This window comes from Cebus imitator, unplaced genomic scaffold, assembly GCF_001604975.1.
Source record: "Cebus imitator isolate Cc_AM_T3 unplaced genomic scaffold, Cebus_imitator-1.0 Scaffold400, whole genome shotgun sequence".
NCBI lineage: Eukaryota > Metazoa > Chordata > Mammalia > Primates > Cebidae > Cebus > Cebus imitator.
In genome coordinates this window covers 1,589,651-1,614,336 of record NW_016107715.1, presented here as the reverse complement: position 1 = coordinate 1,614,336, position 24,686 = coordinate 1,589,651, and the positions used below count along the sequence as shown (strand labels likewise).

Below are 24,686 nucleotides of genomic sequence, written 5' to 3'. Positions count from 1 at the left end.
ATGGTTTGCTCAAACTGTTCCTTCACTCCACTGGGGGCAATGCAGACAGGAGAAACAAGAGCCAGTAGCATGAAATATTGGTCACATCTGTTCTTTGGGATAACCCATCCATCTTCTTTGCGCTCTAGCAACCTTGCTTTTACAGATGGTTTTTACTTATGTAAAATTATTTTTTCTTTGGGTGTATATGTCAGCTTCAACATATGACTCCATGTCCAAATGTATTTTTTTTTCAGCCAATCCCAGTGTGCCAGCATTTTATGTGGCATTTAATAAATCTGTGAATCTAGTTTACACACACATACACACACAAACTAATTCAAATAACTTCCTAAAATAGTCATAATGTCTATGCACAAAAACTGTATCTTCACATCATCCTTGAAACATAGGTGGAAGTTATCCACAATTTTGTGGGTACAGTAAAAATAGGCAGTTCTACAGATAGTAGCTCTACAGTAAAGTTTGCTTAAAACCTCTTTTTAACACATGTTTAAAGATATTTTATCTGACCCCAAATCACAGAAATATTTCACTTTTCTCATGTAATTTTCGCATTAGATTACTTGATTTAAATGGATTTTAAAGAGTGAAATGGCTACTTCCATCCTATCAAATCTAACTTATTTTTACTTCTGGATTATCAAAATGAGCGCTTTTAGATTTAAACTATTATAGAAGATTTTGTTAATTGGAAGGAGTGTCTATGGTTGAACCTATATAAGGGAGATTACTTAGTGCTTTAGCCAGGAACATAATTCAAATGTTCCGGACATCATTTATGCTGATTTCCAAATAAAGAGCCCTTCCTCTTTCATGGCCATTCTGTGATAGGGTGGGACTGTGTGACCAATTCAGCGCAATGAACTGTGAACAATGAGCCTCTCCTCATAAGCAGAAGCGTGTGTGTGCCAATGTAGACACTCCACAGCTATTTTTACTCTCTGGCACAGCAACATGATGATGGAGATACTGGCTACTCCACTAGAATTGTTTCCTTGATCAGTGGAGCCTCCTGCTGACACACAAGAAGAAACCTTTATGGCTTTTATTTAGAGAATTTGGAAGTGTTTACTAACATAGCATACTAGCTGACTTAGTCTATCACAACACACACTCGCACACACACACACACACAAAATACACACATCCCATTAAAAATCTAACAAGGATATATTAGTTATACAATCTAAACACCCACACGCTCACATAGTTTTTTTCTTAAATTCCAGAAGAATTTTATGTTTCTCTGAATTTTATGCCACTCTACCCAGAACCCATTATTTCTTGTTATTAAAGAATTGTGAGCCAATATCATTTCCAAAATATTTAACTAAAGAGGTAACAAGCAGGTTCTACTTGCATCATTTGTTGTTAACAGCTTTAAGACTCTGCACATCAGTTGCATATCTGCATAGAATCTAAGAAAAATATATGCAGTTCTGCATTTAAGATCTGTAATGAATAAATGGATTAATACATCAGAAAGTTGCCTTAACTTTATAAATTTCATTATTACGCAGTTTTCCTTCTTGAGAAAGGGGTGTTTTAATTTATCTCTTTGTCATAGTAATACAATGTTAAATCATATATTTTGTATAACATAGGCATATGCAATACAATATGTTATTTGTAACTCCTACTGCCTCCTGGTAGAAGGAGGGTTTTTTTTTTTTTTTTTATCAACACAGTACTATGAAAAATGGGGGCATGAATGTTTTAGAAGTAGAATCTATAGAAAATGTTAATTTTTTTCTGGAAAAAAAGTGGGAGATGAAAGGTGATGGATGTTGCCTGGGAGAAATCTAAGAAGGAAGAAGGAGGTAGGGCAAATGAAAAAGAGAAATCCCAGGGCTAGCTGAACAGCCAAAAGAAGTGCTAGAAGAGAAAACAGCTATTGAAATCTTACAAATTTGAGTATTGTAGAATGTTAGTTATGAAAAAATATCTGATCATCCCTTCAGAATCCTTAGAAAAGTCTACCAAAAGTCAAGTAATCACATCTTGATTGATTGGATTTCCTCTGTAAAATGCTGATGATAACAAAGACTATTTACTAATTGCTGAAGAAAATCAATATGCTAAGTCTGGGGGAAGGTTTGGTTTAACCTGAGATTTTCCTGTTAAAAGTCGCATTAATGAGGAAAAAGCAAAAAAGGCCACACTTTACCCACAGATTCCATTTGTACGCACTGAGTTTGCACAGAAATAAAACAACCCCGGAGGCACTAGAAGGAGTGGTTGGCTGTCAACACTTACTGCGAGGACAATCTGCAGGGAACTATGAGCCACTTCTATGTACTGGTACTCCAGCAAACACCCTGAGACCGTGATGTAGCGATGGTCTTCTGGAGCCCAGTCTGGGGCGGGTGTCACTGACGTCACCGTACATCCTGGTCCATTCTCCATCCACCAAGATCGGTGCATTGAAATATTAAAAGTCAGGATAAGGTCTGTTTCCTGCAAGAAGGCAATTTATAAGGATGAGAATTACTCTATAAATGTTAATCAGTTTAGTTGGGACTGACTTTCTTTGACTTTCCCATTTGGAAATGTGGCATTTTTTTTTTCCTACCCCATACTGTATTTTACAAAGAGCAAGGACACATCTAAAGTAATTATGCATCTATGGATTCATCCCACTTATGAAGGTTTTTCCTCACTATAATAATATAGATGAAATTATTTTATTAGAGAAATTCCTAATGATTTATATTACTAATAATTTATATTAATTGTAACACCTTTTAAGAATTGCATATATTACAGAGGGAATGATTTAAACTTTTATCAAGTGAAGTTCATGCTATTCCAAATCCGCTTTATTTTTTTCTCTCCAAATGTTTACTTTTCACACATTTTAAATCTTAAAACTATACTTCAGTTCTGCAACATTTAACATAATATTGTGACTAATGCTTGAATTTATAAGACCTTTACTTAAGAAAACACAAGATTACTTGCTTTCTCACCCTTCCTATTATTTCAGCAAATCAGTTTCTCTTCAATCTTATCAATTTTTGTGAAATTGATCATAATATTTCTTAAGAATTAAGAAGTAAATATTCTTTAGGAAATATCAAATTCTTGCAGGGTGGAGATAACAAGTAAATTATTTAGATGAAGTTCACCATGTTAGGTGATACACAGCTATAAATGAAATAAAAGTAGAGTTTGCACTGAGAGAGCTTGCAATCACCTATGCCAACTTGGAGCTATCAATGGCACATGGGCAAATGTCTTTCAGGCAAAGAACGGCTAAAGGGAATGTATTAAAAGTATTTTATTATTCGGCAAGTCATGAAGGAAGATAAATTCTAAGAAAGAAAGGTCAGCTATGAAAAATTGCACTATGTCAGTTTCAGTGATAGTTACGGCCACAAGGTAATAGGTGCCAAGCACTCCCTCCAAAGTGAGGTTCTGGTGGACTAGACAGACCTATAGATAATGTTTTAAATCATTGTTTGTGGCCAGGGAATTTGGAGATTGCAAGTAGGACTTCTTTGGAGAAAGGTGTGCTATGAATGTCATCATCTCCATGGTGGCAGTTGGGTGGGGTTAGGGTGATCTGTCTTTTTCACAAGTCTATTGAGAAAAGCTTCAAAGTATCCTTTGGAATCTAGGAAACACAGCAACTAGTATCTGGCTCAGGCCTGATAAATCTCAAAATAGAGCCTGTGGCTAGAGCTACCTGCTAAGTGGTCAGACAAAAATTAAGCAGTATGTGGAAGGAAAGTGCACTGCTACATGTAGTGGATCTAAAGTAATGATCCTTGGTAGCAGATGTGGGCTGTAATGAGAGAGAGCTAACATGGTCTTTCTCCCAAGGATGTCCAAGAAGACCAGTGGGTAGGTGGTAAATGGCTGAATCTTTACCATCACCTATTCCTAAGGCATGAGAGAGGGAGTGTAATACAGTAAGCATGGAAGAGACACCAACTAAATCATGTACCTACAAGTGAGATATTTAATGCAATGCAGGGTTTCTGAAAACCCCAGAGAATTGTTTTGAGACACTTTTCAATTTCATTAGCCACCAAGCTCTCGTAGTACCTATATATCTCTCCTGCTCCCTTATCTCTTCTCCATTGTTATACTCCAAGCACGGTGGGGTCTTGAGATCTCAGATAATAGTTGTGAGATAGGGAAGGGGTTAGTTAGTAATGGCTGAAGTCAAACAGGGAACATACAACTTTTCCCTACTGGAAGGAAGAAGTTTAATTTTGAATAAAATTTGGATATTTTATTATAATACCGGCATATTAATATCTAAACAGAGACTACTTGGAAACTACAGTGACTTCGGATAACTTTTTGTTATCTGGAAGTAAACACAAAAGTAGGACATCTGCTATTTATTTTATGTGATGGTAGCAGAAGAATCAGGTCCGTGGGTAGCCCTGCAGGGGAAATCATGAAAAAGAAATGTTTTTTATGTTATTTTTCTCAGAGTCATACTAATTTGAGGTTTGGTTACCAAAGCAAACTGGAGAAATTCCCAGGGCCTAAGAGAAAAAAGAAAAGCATTCAAAAGGGCAACCAATAAGAGACTAAGCTGTGAGGGCAGCCAGACTTGGACAGCCTAGCAAAAACACAATTCAGTTCCCTAATCACTGCAAATATCTAACATACATAGCCCAAGGTCTCAGTAAACCTCCCTCTCTCACAGGAAGTCAACATCAACTGAGGTTTCATTTGAAACAACGGTAAGGAGGATTTTCTGAGACTTAGAACTTGGTTATTTGCATTATTGCTCCTCATCTGTTGAAGCAAAATTGGTTTACCATACAAAGCTAGATGATTCAATAAACGACTATGCACGAGTTTATTGGGGTTAATCATAATTGCAAACAGGACTAGAGCCCAAAGCAGTGACAGTGAAAATATGCTTATGAGCTATAAGACAGAGCAGTGGTTCAGATAGGGAACTATCCCATTATGCCGGTGCTGTCATGGATTTTGCAATGGAAGTCCCTTGTCCTTGGAAGCCTCTTAGTCCCAGCACACCAGGACGGTTAGTCACCATAGCTGCAGAGACAAGTTTTTAAAAAGAATTGACGTAAGGACTATTTTGCCCATTAGAGCTGTGGTGATCAGAAGTGCTCATTCATTTAGTAATTATTTATATCCTAACTACTGCCAAAAAAAGAATCTTGTCATAATAAAGCACGTATATACTATTAAAACAAAGGTAAAGAGTAAGAGCTAAAAATGAATGGAGATGATAGCTAGTGAGCCAGGAAACCAAGACATGAGTAAGTGCCTCACTTGGATACTCAATTCAGGACTGACTTCTTGGTAATAACAGAGACACAATGGGAACACAGGTATAATTATCTAAAAAAATGACGAATACCATCTCTGTAAGAAAGACAGTCTTTTCTTTCCTAATGCTAATATCTTAAGAGGAATTAACAACTGTATAAATATTTTTATACAAAATATGTATAATGTATCAGATGGCATCTTTAGTTGATTTTTCTTCCATAATTTCAAGAATACTGGCAGGGAATTATGCTGGACTTAACAGACATCTGAGCCATCTTTAGTTCCTCTTTCTAATACAGTTACTCTGTTAGTTTGCTAGGGCTGCCATAACAAAGTGCCACAAATGGGATGGCTTAAGAAGAAACTTATTGTCTCATAGTTCTAAAGGGCAAAATTCTAAGATCGTGGTGTAAGTAATGTCCTTTCAAAGGGCTTTCTGTGAAGAAGAATCTGTTATGTGCCTCTGATGGTGTGCTGGTAATATTTGGCATTCTGTAGCTTGTAGAAGCATCACTGTAATCTGTGCCTTCATTTCACATGGCAACTTCCCTGAGTGCCAAGCTGTATCCAAATTTCCTTTCTTTAAAAAAAAAAATAGGCTTACACAGTATGGCCGGCGATATTAGCTAGCGCTCGCTCTACTCTCTCTAACGGGGAAGCAGCGGAATACAAGAGACTGAACTGTATCTGCCTCTATTTCCAAAAGACTCACATTCAACTTTCGCTCACACAAAGCCGGGAAAATTTTATTAGTCCTTTTTCTAAAAACAAAGTTAATATAAAATTATAGCTAAAAAAAGAGGAACCTGAACTTTAGTAACACAGCTGGAACAATCCGCAGCGGAGGTGGCAGCGGCAGGAGAAGAGGTTTAATTTAGCTGATTTTCTGTGGTTGTTGGTTGTTCGCTAGTCTCACGGTGATGGAAGCTGCACATTTTTTCGAAGGGACCGAGAAGCTGCTGGAGGTTTGGTTCTCCCGGCAGCAGCCCGACGCAAACCAAGGATCTGGGGATCTTCGCACTATCCCAAGATCTGAGTGGGACATAGTTTTGAAGGATGTACAATGTTCAATCATAAGTGTGACAAAAACTGACAAGCAGGAAGCTTATGTACGCAGTGAGAGTAGCATGTTTGTCTCCAAGAGACGTTTCATTTTGAAGACATGTGGTACCACCCTCTTGCTGAAAGCACTGGTTCCCCTGTTGAAGCTTGCTAGGGATTACAGTGGGTTTGACTCAATTCAAAGCTTCTTTTATTCTCGTAAGAATTTCATGAAGCCTTCTCACCAAGGGTACCCACACCGGAATTTCCAGGAAGAAATAGAGTTTCTTAATGCAATTTTCCCAAATGGAGCAGCATATTGTATGGGACGTATGAATTCTGACTGTTGGTACTTATATACTCTGGATTTCTCAGAGAGTTGGGTAATCAGTCAGCCAGATCAAACTTTGGAAATTCTGATGAGTGAGCTTGACCCAGCAGTTATGGACCAGTTCTACATGAAAGATGGTGTTACTGCAAAGGATGTCACTCGTGAGAGTGGAATTCGTGACCTGACACCAGGTTCTGTCATTGATGCCACAATGTTCAATCCTTGTGGGTATTCAATGAATGGAATGAAATCGGATGGAACTTATTGGACTATTCACATCACTCCAGAACCAGAATTTTCTTATGTTAGCTTTGAAACAAACTTAAGTCAGACCTCTTATGATGACCTGATCAGGGAAGTTGTAGAAGTCTTCAAACCAGGAAAATTTGTGACCACCTTGTTTATTAATCAGAGTTCTAAATGTCGCACAGTGCTTTCTTGGCCCCAGAAGATTGAAGGTTTTAAGCGTCTTGATTGCCAGAGTGCTATGTTCAATGATTACAATTTTGTTTTTACCAGTTTTGCTAAGAAGCAGCAACAACAGCAGAGTTGATTAAGAAAAATGAAGAAAAAACGCAAAAAGAGAACACACGTAGAAGGTGGTGGATGCTTTCTAGATGTCGATGCTGGGGGCAGTGCTTTCCATAACCACCACTGTGTAGTTGCAGAAAGCCCTAGATGTAATGATAGTGTAATCATTTTGAATTGTATGCATTATTATATCAAGGAGTTAGATATCTTGCATGAATGCTCTCTTCTGTGTTTAGGTATTCTCGGCCACTCTTGCTGTGAAATTGAAGTGCATGTAAAAAAAAACTTTTACTATATGAAACTTTACAACACTTGTGAAAGCAACTCAATTTGGTTTATGCACAGTGTAGTATTTCTCCAAGTATCATCCAAAATTCCCCACAGACAAGGCTTTCGTCCTCATTAGGTGTTGGCCTCAGCCTAACCATCTGGGACTGTTCTATTGCTGCCAGAATTTTACATTGAGTTACTTCCATTTTCTAGAACATATTCTTTACTAATGTTATTGAAACCAGTTTCTACTTCATACAGATGTTTTTTGAAACCGCAATTAAAGTTCTTCTTCCATGAGTCGAGTCCTTAAGAAAATGATTCCAGTTACTCATTTTGCATATTTATTATTTTAACATTATTGGACCCTGCATTTTTAGTGCTTTGATTTCTTCCCTCTCCCTGGTGTCTCCCCCAAGACCTCAAATAAAGCAATACACTGTTAACACTGTGGGTTTATATACTAATTCTATACTCTATAATTTATATACTCATCTATACCCCAGATGAGAAATGGGGGAGATGGTTCCTGGGCTTAACATTCTTTAAAGGGCATGGGAATTTAGCCTTATTTTTATTGTAATGTGCTTTTTTGGAAAGTAGTTGATTAGCAGGGATGACTCAGAGTCGTAGATTGAGATTAGAGTGTACTGGCTGAACTGTGGAAAACAAACAATTCTGTGTTCCTCAGTAAATGAGATTAGCATCTAATGAGTAGCACGCCTTTACTAACTTACTAAGTAGTGGTATAAAAGGATTTTTATTTAGTTAATTACCAGAGAGATTTAACATAATTTTGTTCTGGATTCAGTAAATCAAGTCAGCTTGGATCATTCACCTTAACTTTTCCTTTAGCAACTGTTTCCATTAGTGTTCTATAAACTTTGATCCAAAGCAGAATCAGTGTCTTTTCATCTTGTGACTTAAAGTTCTGTGACTGTGATGCATGTGAGTGTTCTGACTTCATCTGTTCCTCTAACTACGGTGTTTCCCTCACCATGGCATTCATAGGGTGAAATATGAATGACTGTCCAGAATGTGAATTGTCCAAATTCAGATAAACATCATGAAGCAGAATACATGAATAAATAAATAAAACATAAAATTCTAAAATATTGGAAAATGTCTAGAAATACAGACTTTCAAGAGTTGGTATCTTAGTTATATTTGCAGATACTCTGGGATTTTAAGGAACTGAGAAAACAGCAAAGTTAACTGAATTTTACATTTATTGTCCTCTAAATATTTTGATAATTTCTGGATTGATGCAGTGATGTTTTTGTTCCTTCCGTATTTATAAATGAAACACCTTTTTTTAGTGTTTCTAAACCTAAAATCTACTTGGTTTGAAATCAAGTGGTTGGAACACTGACTTTTTATTTGAAGCATGTTGTTGATTGAAAGTTTCATTGAGGAAGTTTTCCATCAGTGTGATCAATTTGATTCTGTAATGAGCACAGCATCTAATATTTTGAGGTGCTCTGTTTTGAGGACCAATGCTCAAGGTGGACTTTGCTGATACAAGATATCCCAATAGATTTGTTGACTTGAGGTCTGGAGGGTTTTTTCCTTTTTTTCTAATAGAATTAAGAATTCTAATGTTGAGAAACTGCACAAAGTTGTGTGGGACAAAGCCTAGAAAGCAGAAATGTAGATTGAATCATCATCTAAAGCATGATGTGATAGGGGAGGGAAAGTTTGGTGCCATAATTTCTCCTTTCACTGGTGTTGGACTTTAAATCAGTTGAAATGTATTTCTGTATCACAATTTACGCTTCAATAAAAGTTTAATTGTCTAGTGACATTCAGAAGAAAAAAAAAAATAAGGACCTCAGTTGTATTTATCTAGAACCCACTCTAATGACCTCATTAAAACATCTGAAATGATCCTATTTCCACATGAAGTCACATTCTGAGGTACTGGGGGTTAGGGCATAAATATGAATTTTGGGGAGCAGGCACAATTCAACCAGTAACATTGAACTCTAACTTCTCTCTCTTTTTAATTTTTTATTTTTTTGTCTCTCCAGAGAGTCAGTTCTAATTTTTTTCTTTTTTTAAATGTATTTACTTGTTTGTATTTTTTTAACTTATTTTTGAGTTTATAAAGATCATTGGAACTTATTGTCTGGATAAATACAATATGTTATTACTTCATACATTTATTTGCTTTCTATATTATTTATTATCTAGAAAATCTACTACATATATTTTTAAAAATTACATTCACCATAAAGCTATAGCCAAAAATAGCATTTTTTGTCCACAATTCTTTCCATTGCATAGTACCCTATTGAAAGGCAACCACTTTCATTTTTTGTAACTGTTTCTTTAAGTATTTACTTATGTTTTATAAATATCATGTTCATATTGACATTATTCATGTATCATCTAAATATTATCTCCTATTTCTAGTATGAAATGCATGAGGTAACATTTTTAGAAATATTTCCTTTCTATTCCCCACCATTCTGTATAATTTGCTCTGAAGTTTGGCTGTATCAATATTACTAAATTTGTATTTCCCTGATGACATATGATGTCGAAACTATTTTCATATATTTATTTGCCATCTGTTTATCTTCTACAGTGAGATGTCTGCTAAGATCTTTGGCCCATTTTTAAATTGGGTTGTTTGTTTTTTATCATTTAGTTTTAGGAGTTCATTGCATATTTTAGACTTAAAAAGATAAAAAATATATTGTTAAAAATATAGATTAAAATATCATATGTGATAATCTTTTATCATATATGTCTTTTGCAATATTTTCTACCCATCTATGAACTTGTCTTTTTATTCTTTTGATAATATATTTCAGAGAAGTTTTTAAATTTTAACTAAAAAAGCTTGTTAATGCTTTTTTTCATGGCTCATGCCTTTGGTGTCATATTTTAAAAGCCATTGCCAAATCCAAGTTCTTCTAGATTTTCTCCTGTGTCATTTTCTAGGAGTTTTATAGTTTTGCACTTTATATTTAGATCTGTGATTCATTTTGAGTTAGTTTTTGTAAGAATACAAGGTTTGTGTCTAGGTTTTTTTTTTTTTTTTTTTTGCATGCGGATGTGCAATTATTTCAGCACCATATATTGAAAAGACTATCTCTCTTCCCCTTTATATTCCTTTTCCTCTTTTGCAAAAAAATCAGTTGACTATATTTGTATGGGTGGACTTCTAGGTACACTATTCTGTTTCATTGATCTATTTGTGTATTCTTTGGCCAGTACCACACTGTTTTGATTACTGTAATTTTACTTTAACTCTTGAGGTCAGGTGTTTTCAGTTCTCAAACTTTATCCTTTTCCTTCAATATAGTTTTGCTATTCTGGGTCTTTTGCCTCTCCACATATACTTTAGAATCAGTTTGTCAATATCCATAAAATTACTTGCTAGAACTTTGGTATTGTGATGAATCTATTGGTCAATCTGGGATTAACTGAAATCTTGAAAATGTTGAGTCTTTCTATCCATAAACATCAAATTATTCACCATTATTTAATTATTTTATTCCTTTTAAAATAATTTGGCAATTTTTCTCATATAGATCTTGTACATATTTTGTTAGATTTTGCTGTGGTTTGAATGTATCCCCCAAAATTATGTGTAGGAAATGTAATCCCCAATGCAACAGTGTAGGGAGGTGGAGCCTAATGAGAGATGTTTAGGTCATGAGGACTCCATGCTCATGAATGGACTAATGCTGCTATCATGGGAAGATTCATTATCATGCAAGTGGATTTGTTGTAAAAGGGTCAGCCTGGCCTCCTTTTCACTTCCTCTTTTGTCCTCTCTGTGCCCTTCCACCTGGTGATGACTTCTGCCATGTTATTACACAGCAAGAAGGACTTTGCTGGATGCTGGCCCCTTGATTTTGGACTGCCCAGCCTCCAGAACTGTCAGAAAATAAATTTTTATATATTGTAAATTATCCAGTCTGTGGTATTTTGTCATAGTAGCCCCAAAAAAACTAAGATAGAAAACTGGTACAAGAGGAGTTGAGTGGTTCTATAACAAATATCTGAAAATGTGGAAGCCATTGAGAACTACGTAACAAGTAGAGGCTGAAAGAGTTTTGAAATGAATGCTAGAAAAAGCTTGTGTTGCTATGAATGGAGCATTAAGGTGATTCCAGTGAGAACTCAAAGGAAGAAGAGAGCTCTAGGGAAAGTTTGAAACTTCATATAGATTAGTTAAGTGGTTATGATAGGCATGCTGGTAGAAATAAGGGCAGTACAGGCCATTCTGATGAGGTCTCAGATGGAGATGGGATGCATCTGATTGGAAACCGGAGTAAAGGCCATCCTTGTTATATAGTGTCACAGAACTTTGCTGAATTGTATCCATACCCCAGGGCTTTATGGAAGGCAGAATTTAAGAGTGATAAACCAGGATATCTGGCAGAAGAAATTTCTAAGCAAAATATTGTAGGAGTTGTGTGGCTTCTTTTAACTTCATACATTAAAATACAAGAAGAAATAAATTATCAAAAGACAAAACTAGATTGAAATAAAATGATTTGAAGGGAAATATACTTAGAGATTTAAAGGATTTTCAGCCAAACCATCTGGTACAGAATAAAAAATCCTTTTCAGGAGAGAAATCCAAGGTTGCGGCCAAGTACACATTTGATAAGGAGATCAGTACCGCTAAGGAGACCAGGTGTTTTTCATCAAGATAATGGGAAATGATCCTGAAGACATTTCTATGATCTTTGAGGCTTTCCCTGTCATCATAGACCCAGAGCTCTAGGAGGGCAGAATGATTTTGGGGAATAGTCTAGGATGCCCTCCACAAGCTCCTTATCCGGGGCCACTTTGGGCCTCTGTTCCCTGTGTTTATTAAAATATGTTCCCCACAGTCAAGCAGCTCAGTCCTTGTCTCCCACAGCTGTGGCTTAAGCAGCCTCAAGTGCAGCTCTGGCCACTGCTCCTGAGGGCTCAAGCAGTAAGCCTTGAGGCATTTATGTGGTGCTGGCTCTGTAGAAGTGCTGAGTTCATGGGCTATGGGGTTATGGCAGCATCCACTAATCAAAGAATGTATTAGGCAGCCTGGGACCCAGGCAGAAACCTGCTGCTAGGGCAGAACCACTAAGCAATGCTTAGTGGAACTGAGGTAGTGAGGCTACTGCAAAGAGTCCTCACTAGGGCAAGGCGTGATGGAGCTGCTGTGGTGGGGCCATTCCCAAGACCTCACAACTGCAGAGCTACCAGTCTGCAACACCCATTGGAGAGCTGTAGTCATGACACCCTAGGCTGTGAGAGCTGCTATACCAGCTGAGCCCAGCAAAGCAATAGAGGTGGGCTGCATAAAGCCTTAGTGGCTAACCTCCTACCCCAGTGTGCTAAAAAGGTAGGTCATAGAGTTAAAAAACAAAAAAAATTATTATCCAGCTTTAAGATTTAATGTTGTTTCTCCTGTTGGGTTTTGGACTTTACTCAGACAAGTCATCCCTCTTTTCTTACGTATTTCACTCTTTTGGAATGGGAATGTCTACCTTATATCTGTCCCACCATTGTAATTTGGAAGTAGAAGTAGATAACTTGTTTTGATTTCGTAGGCTGAAGGTGGAGGGAATTTGCCTCAGGCAGAACTTTGCCTTGAGTCTCATCCATATCTGATTTAGATTAATATCTAGACTTTGGACTTTTGAGTTGGTGCTAGAACAAGTTAAGACATTGGTGTTATTGAAATGGCATGAATATATTTTGCATGTGAGATGAACATAGATTTTGGAATCTATGAGGGCAGACGTTCTATGGTTTGAATATCTCACTCCAAAAGAATGTGAACTTAATCCCCAGTGCAACAGTGTTGGGAGGTGGGGCATAACAAGAGGTGGCTAGGCCACGAGTGCTCCACTGTCATAAATGACTTAATGGTGCCAGCATGGGAGAAGGCTTGTTTGCTACAGAAGGGTGAGTTTGGCCTTCTTTTTGTTCTCTTTCCCCCCATGTCTCTCTCTTTCTTTTTGCCTTTCTGCCATATGACACCGTCTGCCACATTATGATGCAACATACATGTGCAATTATGAATTATAAAATTACATATTACCCAGTCTGTAGAATTTTGTTACAGCAGCACAAAACAGATGAAGACAAATTGATACCTACACCCTTCCTTTTGCGTGTGTGTGGTAATATAAATGGTATTGTGCTTTAAATTTCAAATTCTGATTGTTTACTGGTAGTACATAGGAAACCAATTGGCTTTTGCATACTAACCTTGTCACCTGAAAGTTTGCTGTAACTGCTTACTAGCTACAGGAGTATTTTTGGGGCCAATACCTCCAGATTTTCTATACAGACAATCATTTTACCTGTGAACAAAAATAATGTTATCTCTTCCTTCCTAATCTGTATAACCTTATTTCCTTCTCTTGTCTTCTTGTGTTAGCTACAACTTCCAGTAAAATATTAAGGTGTGTGGTGAGAGGAAAGAACCCTGCTTTGTTCCTGATCTTAGTAGAAAAGCTTCTAGTTTCTCACTGTTAGGATGTTTGCTATAGATTTTTTAATATATGCTCTTTATGCAGTTGAGGAAGTTTCTGTGTTTTAGTTTGCTGAGAGTTTTTTTTTTAATCATGAATGAATGTTTGGATTCTGCCAAATGCTTTTCCTACATCTATTGATATGATGTACATCTACATATATTGTAATTATTCCTCTTTAGTTTGTTGATGTGATATATTTCATGAATTAATTTTTGAATGTTGAACCAGCTTTGCATACCTGATATAAATCACACTTTGCTGTGGTGTATAATTCTTTTTATACATTCTCTGATTCGATTTCCTATATTTAAAGTGCTATATGTTGAGTGTCTTTGCATCTGTGTTCATGAGGGATATTGGGCTACAGTTTTCTTTTTTGTATTGCCCTTGTCTGGTTTTGGTATTAGGATAATGCTAGCATCATAGAATGTGTTATGATGTTAGTGTCTCTGTTTCTATCTTCTGAAAAAGATGGTAGAGAATTGGAGTAATGTCTTCTTTACATGTTTTGTATAATCTGCCAGTGAATCCATCTGGGTCTGGTGCTTTCTGTTTTAAAAGGCTAATAATTACTGATTCAATTTTTTAATAGATAAAAGCCTATTCAATTTGTCTACTTCTACTGCTATAAGTTTTGCTAGATTGTGTCTTTCAAAAATTGTTCTATTTTACCTCGGTTGTTAAACTTATAGCTATAGAATTGTCAACAATATACCATTATTATCCTTTCTTGTCCATATATCTGTATTACATACACTCTTTCATTTCTAATATTAGTAACCTGTATCTTCTCTCTTTGGTTCTTAGCCTGACTAAAGACCTATTGATTCATTAATCATTTCAAAAAATCAGTTTTTAGTTTTGTTGGTTTCCACTATTGATGCCTTATTTTTAATTTTATTGACTTATTTTCTAATTTGTATTCTGTCTTCCCTTCTGCTTACTTTGGATTTAATTTGCTCTTTTTTTTAGAGTGAAAACTTGAAAGGTTAGGTTACTGATTTTAGATTTTTAAAAATATGTATTCAAAGCTATAAATTTCCCTCAAAGCAATGCTATTACCGCATTCTACAAATTTTAAAAAGTTGTATTTCAATTTCCATTTAGTTTAAAATATTTCAAAATTTGTCTTGAGATTTATTCTTGACCCATGTGCCATTTAGAGTGTGTTGTTTAATCTCCATGTATTTTGGGATTTTCTGGCTATCTTTCCTTTTTTGATTTCTTCACATTTTTGGGCATATTTTCACCATCTCTTTGTGGCATATCTATCACTAATTATTTTCAGATTGACCAACAGAACTGTAAGGACTCATTCAACATGAATTTCTATATGGTCCAATACTTCAGGATCATTTAATGCCTCTTTTGTTTGTTCTTTTTCAGGGGAACTATGACTTGGAATCCTTGAAGCTTCGGCTTCTATCCCACTCCATGCACTCGATGCACATAATTGAACATGGGCCTTCACCCAATGTCACCAGTTCTCTTGTTTGTTGAATCCCCAGCTTCCTGGATCTGACCAACATGACCTTAATGTTCCTTTCAGCTCAGCTAAACTTCAGGCAGATTTCTTCCTTGATATGAGCCTCTGACCTCTCTTTTCTTAGAGCATTTACTTTAGAAATTTTGCAATAATAAATTTTTTCTCCCTACTTTTGAGATGTAAATTTTCTACAACTCAGGAATGTAACTTTCTCAAGGACTGAGAGATATCCCTGTGAAATGTAATTGTGAAAAAAGATAGCACCTCTATTTCAATCTCTATAGGAGCTTAGGAGCCTAACTCTGCGAAGTGGTAATTAGCAAACTCAGATAGCCGAAACACATTTACTAATATCTCTGCTAAGGTACTACATTGGTTCACTTCAGCATTTAATAATCCTTCTGCTTTCTTTTCAGTGAAGCTGAGTTCAGCCTCTCTCCTCTACTGTCATGGTCTTCTCCCCAGTTGCAATGGTCTTGGATAATGTGTTCTGTGCTTGTTTAACTTGGAGATGATGTCAGTTCTGTATTAAAGCCTCTCTTCCCTACTGCAGTAGTTCAAATAAAATCCATCTTGTCATTCTTAGCAAATGTTGCTATAATTTCTCTTTGACATTTCTCATGTCTTTCTCTTAATTGGTTTCTTCTCTTGTTTTGCAGACTATGTTAATCACTAGCTTCTTTAGTCTGATGAATGTGCCTTCATTCCATTTTTATATTAATTGACTGATACTTTGGATGGACACATATATTGCTTGGTTAAATATGATTTTCTCTCAGAATCATGTGGAAATTTCTCCATTATGGTCTAGTTTCTATTTTGCAGTTAAGAAGTCTGATATCATATTGCCTCCATACATTTTTAAAAAATGTAAACTGTTTCCACTCTTTCTTTCTTTTGGTATTTTGCATCTCTTTTTTAAAAAAGTAATGATATATTTCCAAAATCATTGAAGAGCATAAAGGATATTATAGTAATGTCATTATACCCACTACCCAGTTTCATTAAACCTTCCTTAGGCTATATTTGCTTCAAGTCTTTTTTTTTTTTAGACAGAGTCTTGCTCTGTTGCCCAGGCTGGAGTTCAGTGACACAATCTTGGCTCATGCAACCTCTACCTCCTGGGTTCAAGTGAGCACGTCTGGCTAATTTTTGTTTTTTTCAGTAGAGATGGGGTTTCATCATTTGGCCAGGCTGGTCTCAAACTCCTGACTTCCAGTGATCTACCTGCCTCGGCCTTCCGAAGTGCTGGGATTACAGGTGTGAGCCACCATGCCCAGACTGAAGTCATTTTTAAAATAATATTTTATACATATAAATGATGCCTCCTCTGTACTTCCCCTAAATATTACTTTCCTCACTTCTTTTTCAGGGATAATTACTACCATGATTTTAGAATTAGTGTTCATATGACTTTTTTTTTTAACAGTTTTACTAAATATTTACATACCCATTAATAATATAACATACTAGATTATTTTTTAGGTTTTAAAATGTGGATATACTCTACATTTATTTTGGTTTCCTTTCATATATTTGAGGTTTCTTGTTTTTGTTGTTGTTGTTTTGGTTTTTGTTTTTGAGATGGAGTCTCCCTCTGTTGCCCAGGCTGGAGTACAGTGACATAATCTTAGCTCACTACAACCTCCACCTCCCGAATTCAAGTGATTCTTCTGCCTCAGCCTCCCGAGTACCTGGGGTTACAGGTATGCACCACCATACCTGGCTGTTTTTTGTATTTTTAGTAGAGATGACATTTCACCATGTTAGCCAGGCTGGTCTCAAACTCCTGGCCTCAAGTGATCTACCACCTTGGCCTCCCAAAGTGCTGGGGTTATAGGCATGAGCCACCATATCCAGCCCAAGGTTTCTTTATGTAGGAAATATATTTAGCCCCAATTTCTGAAATTCTCTAAAGGAAAAAATTGGTTTTTTTTTTTTTTCCATTTAGTTTGTAGAGCATCTGTGGGCTTTTCAATACATGGCTCCTTTACTTATATTCTAGAAAATATTATTGCATTATATCCTTAATTTTTCCCTCTGTTCTACTCTTTCTGTTACTACAGGAAATTGTTAGTCAGACATTTGACTTCCAGGACTGATCTCTCACCTTCTTATCTTTTCTTTCCTGACTGTTCATATTTTTCATTTCTCTTTAGTGTCTAAGATTTTTCTTTACCAAGTCTTCCCAGTCTAATAGCTATTTAAAATTTTTTAATGTTTTGAACTTATAAGAGCTAATTATTATTTAATTGTTCTTTTATACAGTTATTCTTTTAATTATGTATTGGCTATAAGTTTTCTTAGTTTTCTGAATTATCAGAATTTTAAAAATTGCATTCTCTTCATTGCTTTTTGATCCAAGTTACTTATTGTCACTAAATAAAAAAGTAAATATTTAAAAAAATATTGTCTACGTGTCATAGACAATATTCCTGCACTTATGAATGTTTATTTTGGAATGGAGGAGATGGACAACAAATATGGAAATATATCAAAATATCTGTGCAGTGATTAACATAATAAGGAAAATAAATTCAAATAAAGAAATAGAATGACCAAGAATTGGGTGGTGGTGAGGGAGTGGGTAACACTATTTTAGAGGTAATGGTAAGAAAAGGTATCTCAGTATCTTACATTTGTACAGCAACCAGTGAATGAAGTGAAGGAGTGAACAGAGCAAAGATGACAAAGGGCATTCCTAACAGTGGGATCAGCCAGTGGGGCCAGTGGGGATGACTTAAAAAATTTCTATTATGTTTATTCTTTTTTTTTTTGAGACGGAGTTTTGCTCTTGGTGCCCATGCTGGAGTGCAATGGCACCTCTCAGGTTCAAGCAATTCTCCTGCCTCAGCCTCCTGAGTATCTGGGATTATAGGCATATGCCACCACGCCCAGCTAATTTTTTATTTTTAGTAGAGATGGTCTTTCTCCATGTTGGTCAGGCTGGTCTCGAACTCCCGACCTCAGGTGATCCACCTGTCTCAGCCTCCCAAAGTGCTGAGATTACAGGCATGAGTCACTGCCCCCAGCCTATTATGTTTATTCTTATCTTTGACTTTCATGTTGGAGCCTTCCTTTAAAGTCTGGTGATCCTGGTTGTCTTTTCATATTAAGTAGGAGGAGCTAAAACTTGATTGGTGCTTTGTTATACATTGGCGTACTGGTCATTTGTTGTCTTTCACATAAGGTGATGGTGCAGTGCCTTCCAAATGTTCTATCTATAGGAATCTGTAGGATTTTGCCTTTGGTCTACAAGTCTTCTTACGATTAGGCACCAGACCACAGCATTTTGGGGCTGAACTGGGAAGGAGCTGGTGGTCTTGCTACATAGTATGCAGTGTTTATTTTTTCAGTATGCAGATTTTAACTTAATCCTCTGTTTAGAAACTACTGATGCTGACCTGTGCCTCAAAAGGCTTGCCTATTTGGGGGAGAAGCCTGATGTATAGACCATTGGAAGAGCCTAGGATAAGCCAACTGTTCCTTAAACAGATTATTCAAACTATTCTAGTTTTCAGTCCTCTGCCTCACACATTCCTTCCACTTCCAAATACTATAGTTAGAGTATGTTACCTGCCCAATTTGTACATTGGAATCTTCCTCTTTGGGTTCATAAGTTCTGGGGTTTTCCTTTCTGCTAAGTCACTTGCCAATCCTCTGTCTACTTTCAGTCTTCAAAAAATTGCTGACACTTCTTGTCTCACTTTTAATTCTTTAACATCACTTTGGTGGTATTTTAGAATAAAATATAAGTAAGTGTATACCTTCAACCAGCTATCATTAAATGAAAATTTTCTGGTATTATTTTATACTTTCATCTGTTTTCCTATAGACATTCAAACAAGAAGTCTCTGTGTGTTTGTGCACATGTGCAATGTTTTAACTACAAAATAGAAATTCTTCCTTGTAAAACAGAAAACAGAAAGGTCTTCTTGAAGTCCCCTTTTAAATATAACAGGAATTTCTTGGTGTGATCTGTTTCATATATATCAGCAGGTTATTTAATTCCTGTATACTTTGTAATTTTCAGCTCAAAATTATGACTTTTAACACAAACCAAAGTCTCAATGTCACAAAATAAGGTAGAAAACCACAAATAAAACCTTTTACACTCTGGATGTATTCATAGGAAAAAACATGAAAAAGGACTGAAAATTGTTAAGATACTAAAACTTTTAAATCTAAAGAAAACTTTCATAATTATATGTTCATATCAGCATAGTGACAAAAAAATCTTTGTGTTAATTTATTCATTCATCTCTCCTAGTAAATCTTTAAAAAGTTCTGATTAAAGGACCCCATTTTTGGTCATGTCATTTTTTCAAAATAACAGGGTCTGATGATGTGTTGCATGAAAGCTGTTATTAGCACTAAAATTTGTTTCTGACAGGGCCTGTATGTGTTCAGGTCAATGTAAGAAGCCTAATTGCTCAACAGATAATAAGCATTTGATTAAAAAAAATGAAAGTTGACAAGTAAATGAGAAAATGATACTAATGACATTTCAGAATTTCAATAAAAAGCTGAAATTTACTTTTCCAGCTTATGATATTTGAAGAGCAAAGCATACATGCCTATGACTGTTATGATAGTAAGTAATGGAGGCTGGATTGCAGAGACTTGAAGGTGGAGTGTGACAGTGAGAAATTTTTAGTTGCAATTTAAAAATATAATTTTTTTTTTTTTAGATTTCTGGAGTTTTCTATTACCTTCTTTTATAATTATATTAAAAATGAGTAACTTCCCATTTCTAGGCAGTGTGATTACTAAAAGGCTAGAAATACACTTCTTACTAAATGGCAATAAGTGTAGAGTTATCAAGTTAGTTACACAAATATTAATAATTCCTAAACCATATGTAAATCACACTGCTAGGCCATAATGATGTGATGTGAATCCAGCTAAGATAGTGTATATGACATCACGGGGCTTATTGTCTCTTTTGGGAAACTAGGTATAAAGATAAAATGTACCAATATAAGGAAGTATTTGATAAGTACTTAAAAAGTGGTGTGGACAATCTATGCACAAGAATTCAGAGGGTAAGATGCCTGGGAACTCAAGCTGGAATCTGGAGGAAGAGCCGGGCTTAGATAGACCCATAGCCTGGGAAAAAAAGATCACTGTAAGTAAAGTGGACCAATAATCAAAATTATAGAGCTACAACTTGTATTTTTAAGTAAGGCTACCAATAAGTAGCCTTATACTTATGAGATGGTATTTTGTTAACAGTTGTATAAAATAGCATTGGAAAGATAAATTGGGGGCTAGACTGAAGAGGGACATAAGTGCCAGATCAATAAGTACTGATTATTGAAAGGTTTTTGATGGGTAAGAGACCACAAGTACCATTAAATATGAACCAAAAGGTATTACAATGTAACTAATCCTTCTCTTGTAGAAGTGGGTGGGCTGCCCAGGAGACATGTGGTGCAACCAGTACAGGTGTTGTATTTAATAGTAGTCATGATGAAGTTGGTAACACAGATGCTATTACTATAAATTCAGAGTGCTTGACCTTTATTACCCCCAGACTACTCTCCTGAGTTCTCCAAGGATCCAAAGAGGCAGAAACCATGACGGAACAGTGCTTTTAATTCTTTCAGAGTTAAGAATGGGATTAAGTCAGCATCTCCTTACCTTAAAATATATTTCTGTTGATGACATTAGAGGAATGCCAGGCAAGTACATTTAAGATAAAAAAGCAAATTGTAACAAACAAAACATACCCTGGGAAGTGTAAATATTTATATTAACAAAACTATATGCATTTCATCTCTATGACTGAGATAAATAGGAAATTCCATGATGAATAACATCCTGTAATTAGCAAAGAATGCAGGAGACGGAATAGTGGGGGAGGCTGTATTTGACATCAAGAATCACATATTTTCATGAACTCTTATTTATTTACAATCAACACATACTGGATTAAATTTTAAATTATCATCAGATAGCACTTCTCTGTATCACACTGCCAATACCTGCATGTGGACACTCACTCATAGAAAGCCCTGAAAAATTCTTTAAAATTATTATTATTCATGGCTTGTTTTCTGCTGGTGAATTTATCATTCTATCTCTAAATATAGCATTTTTTCTGGTAATACTTCCATAGATCTATGCAAATCCACTTCTACATATAAAACCCCCAATGCTAAAGTTATCCTGGTAGCATATGAAAATCAGTGAAAGCAAATTATATTGTTCAAGATGTGAGGAAGAACAGCTGAGAAAGTATGGTTTTGAGAAGATAAGCAAAATTACAAATGTGCTTTATTTAACAAGTTGAATGAAAGCTGCCTTTATAGAAATGCAGCCAAGAACAGAAAGAAGTTTATATCTACCCATTCCAAAATTCAAAGGTGTGATTCATTCCACTATATTATGAACTGAAGAGAAGTAGATGGGCGATCCGATACATACTCCTGTACCTACTTTGTTCCAGAGTCTTCAACTATGGGTAGCTTTGGGATTTGGCTGATTATATATCATAATTCAATATGATACCATAACTAGGGTTACCTCTAGCTCTTGGTTCCTGACATTACTTATTTAGGAAAGATTTTAGAAAATATTTCTGTGAGTATGGAAAACATTACAACCATAATTCTAAAAACACATGAGTAAAGTCCAGTGGCATTTGCCTTTCTAAGAGCTAATGTTTTGGCTGGGTGTGGTGGCTCATGCCTGTAATCCCAGCACTTTGGGAGGCTGAGGCAGGTGGATCACCTCAGGAGTTCGAGACCAGCCCAGCCAGCTTGGTGAAACTCTGTCTTTACTAAAATACTAAAAATACAAAAAATACAAAAATTAAAATAGCCGCCCATGGTGGTGCGCACCTGTAGTCCCAGCTATTCAGGAGGTTGAAGCAGGAGAATCGCTTGAGCCCAGGAGGCGGAGGTTGCAGTGAGCTGAGATCTTGCCACTGTACTCCAGCCTGGGCAACAGAGCAAGACACCATTTCAAAAAAAATTAAATTAAAAAATTAAAAAGCTAGTGTTTTAAAAGCAAAATGTATTTCTTCTGATTATGTGGAAAGAGTCGCTAAAGATGTGATGTAAAATATTTAAAGTTCATTGCTATTATATGTTTTATTTTGCCTGAAAATATGTTTCTTATGTCCATGTACCAACAAAGGCCATGTTCATGTCCATGTGCCAACAAAGGCCACTTTTCTAAGTCTTATCCCGATTGCCTTCTTGGTCCTGATAAATGTTTTATGTTGTCCGTCATTGGTCTATACCTTTTGCATTCTGAGTATTCCTACACATATTGCATTTTTATGAAAGCCTCCTCATAACTTCCTATTAACATCCTGCATATCTCTCTATTCATTTGAATTAATATTTTGAGTTAACCTTTATCAAAGCCTTTTTCTGATTAATTTCATTCCTTTTCAAACCTCACAATATTATACCTGGTACCTCTTCATATGCATGAATAGCAATATTGTCTTAGTCAGTTGCTTTTTTCTTAAGAGTAAAGGAACGTGTTAAACCCAATATGTTCACTGTTTCTTCTCAAGAAGTGCATACCAACTCTCAACTAGAGAAGAAAGTTTGCTGCTAAAATACAAAGAATTTTGTTTTAGAGTGATCCTTGTAATGCACTGAAAGATAAGAAAGGAAAAAAAGAAAGAAAGATGGAAGGAAGGAAGGAAAGAAGGAAGGAAGGAAGGAAAGAAGGAAGGAAGGAAGAGGGGACAGAGGGAAGGTTGGAAATGAAAAGAAAAAATAGGAAACGGGAAAAATTCAATAAGGAAGTCTCCATGCTATGTTAAAGTTCATCAAAGTTCCAGGCACAAAAGTCTCGATTTTATTTTTCAACCTCTAAAGTTAGAACTCATCAGCTATGAGCAGGATCTAAGTCTGGCAAAATGAATCTTCTCTTCTCTCTTTCACACCTTTACTAGAAGATGCTAGAGGCACAATTTTCTCAGCTGGTTACGATAATGAAAGAGCGACTTCTCACTGACTTTATAGTTTTCGACGTACTGAAACCTTTTCAGGCAGCTTTTCCTCTGTTTTCTCACTTTTCTGGTTGTTCTCTCCCCACAGGTACCTTTTCCCATATTGCAAGTATTCCTTTTCCTCAGAGCTTTGAAAAGTTAGCTGCATTCATGCTAGAGGCTCAGTTTTCAATGAACAGATTGTATTTCCAGAGATGTTACTGCCATTCAAGAACTCAACCTGAGACCACAATTTTACCTATTTTAAAAGCACATGTCTGTGAATTTTTTTTTTATCAGCATGAAGGCACAAAGATGCTGATGATATTGAGGCCTTAGAGACATTTAAGGAACAAGGCAGTGTCCTCCTCAATAGTTCCCCACCATTACTGCCAGTCACTATTGTCCATAAATGGGCAGCCCAATCCTGGAACTGTCATTTTCATTTTTCCAAAGTCAGAAATTATGATTTGTACAGCATTTGTGCTTGGCTCCAAAAATTAGTTTTGCTTCTATGTTCAGTTGACACGTAATAATTGTATGGGATACAGAGTGATATTTTGATTCACATATCAAATCAGAATAATCAGCATATCCATCACCTCAAATATTTATCCTTTCTTTGTGTTGGAGACATTCAAAATCTTCTGTTCTGGCTATTTGAAAATAAACAATAATGATTTTTAACTAAAGTTACCCTGCAATGCTATAAAACACTAAAATTGATTCCTCCCATCTATCTGTAAATTTTAATTCATTAACCAACCTCTCCCTATCCTTCCCTCCCCTGATTCTTCTCAATGTCTAATGATTGCAACTCTACTCTCCACTTCTGTGAGATCAACTTATTTAGCTCGCACATACCAGTGAGAATGAGTAGCATTTATCTTCCTGTGCCTGACTTATTTCACTGCAAGCTTATCCATGTTTTCAGGAATGACAAGGTTTCCTTCTTTTTGTACTGAATAGTATTTCAATGTGTATATATGCCATATGTATATATTTTTGAGACAGAGTCTCACTCTTGCCCAGGCTGGAGAGCAGTGGTGTGATCTTGGCTCACTGAAACCTCTGCCTCCTAGATTCAAGCAATTCTTCTGTCTCAGCCACCTGAGTCGTTGTGACTACAGGTACATGCCACCACACAAGGCTTATTTTCGTATTTTTAGTAGAGATGGGGTTTTGCCATATTGGTCAGGCTGGTATGGAACTTGTGACCTCAGGTGATGCACCCATCTTGGCCTCCCAAAGTGCCTATATTACAGGTGTTTGCCACTGTGCCCAGACTATATATATGTGTACACACACACACACACA

The 24,686-nt window shown here is 36.1% G+C and overlaps 2 protein-coding genes across 11 annotated transcripts in view; one reads left to right on the top strand and one right to left on the bottom strand.

The window, feature by feature from the left end:
* NKAIN2 (sodium/potassium transporting ATPase interacting 2) overlaps positions 1-24,686 on the bottom strand; it is a 1,029,496-nt gene that overhangs the window by 174,191 nt on the left and 830,619 nt on the right. For 9 of the 10 annotated variants that reach the window (XR_005196898.1, XR_001819114.2, XR_005196899.1 and 6 more), the window contains one exon: positions 2,260-2,460. The exons of the other annotated variant lie outside the window; for it this stretch is intronic. Coding sequence is in view for 4 of the 9 variants with exons in the window: in XM_037731456.1 (XP_037587384.1) it covers positions 2,260-2,460 (201 nt within the window). In the remaining 5 variants the exon portion in view is untranslated. The remainder of the gene's footprint in view (positions 1-2,259; positions 2,461-24,686) is intronic. 10 annotated transcript variants of the gene reach the window in all.
* On the top strand, positions 5,872-7,887 carry LOC108289352 (S-adenosylmethionine decarboxylase proenzyme). Its single transcript, XM_017508798.2, has one exon. The coding sequence runs from the start codon at positions 6,189-6,191 to the stop codon at positions 7,191-7,193; it is 1,005 nt and encodes a 334-aa protein (XP_017364287.1). The 5' UTR covers positions 5,872-6,188; the 3' UTR covers positions 7,194-7,887.

Coding starts and splice junctions, on each gene's coding strand:
- LOC108289352 (XM_017508798.2), top strand. CDS start 6,189: ATGGAAGCTGCACATTTTTTCGAAGGGACCGAGAAGCTGCTGGAGGTT.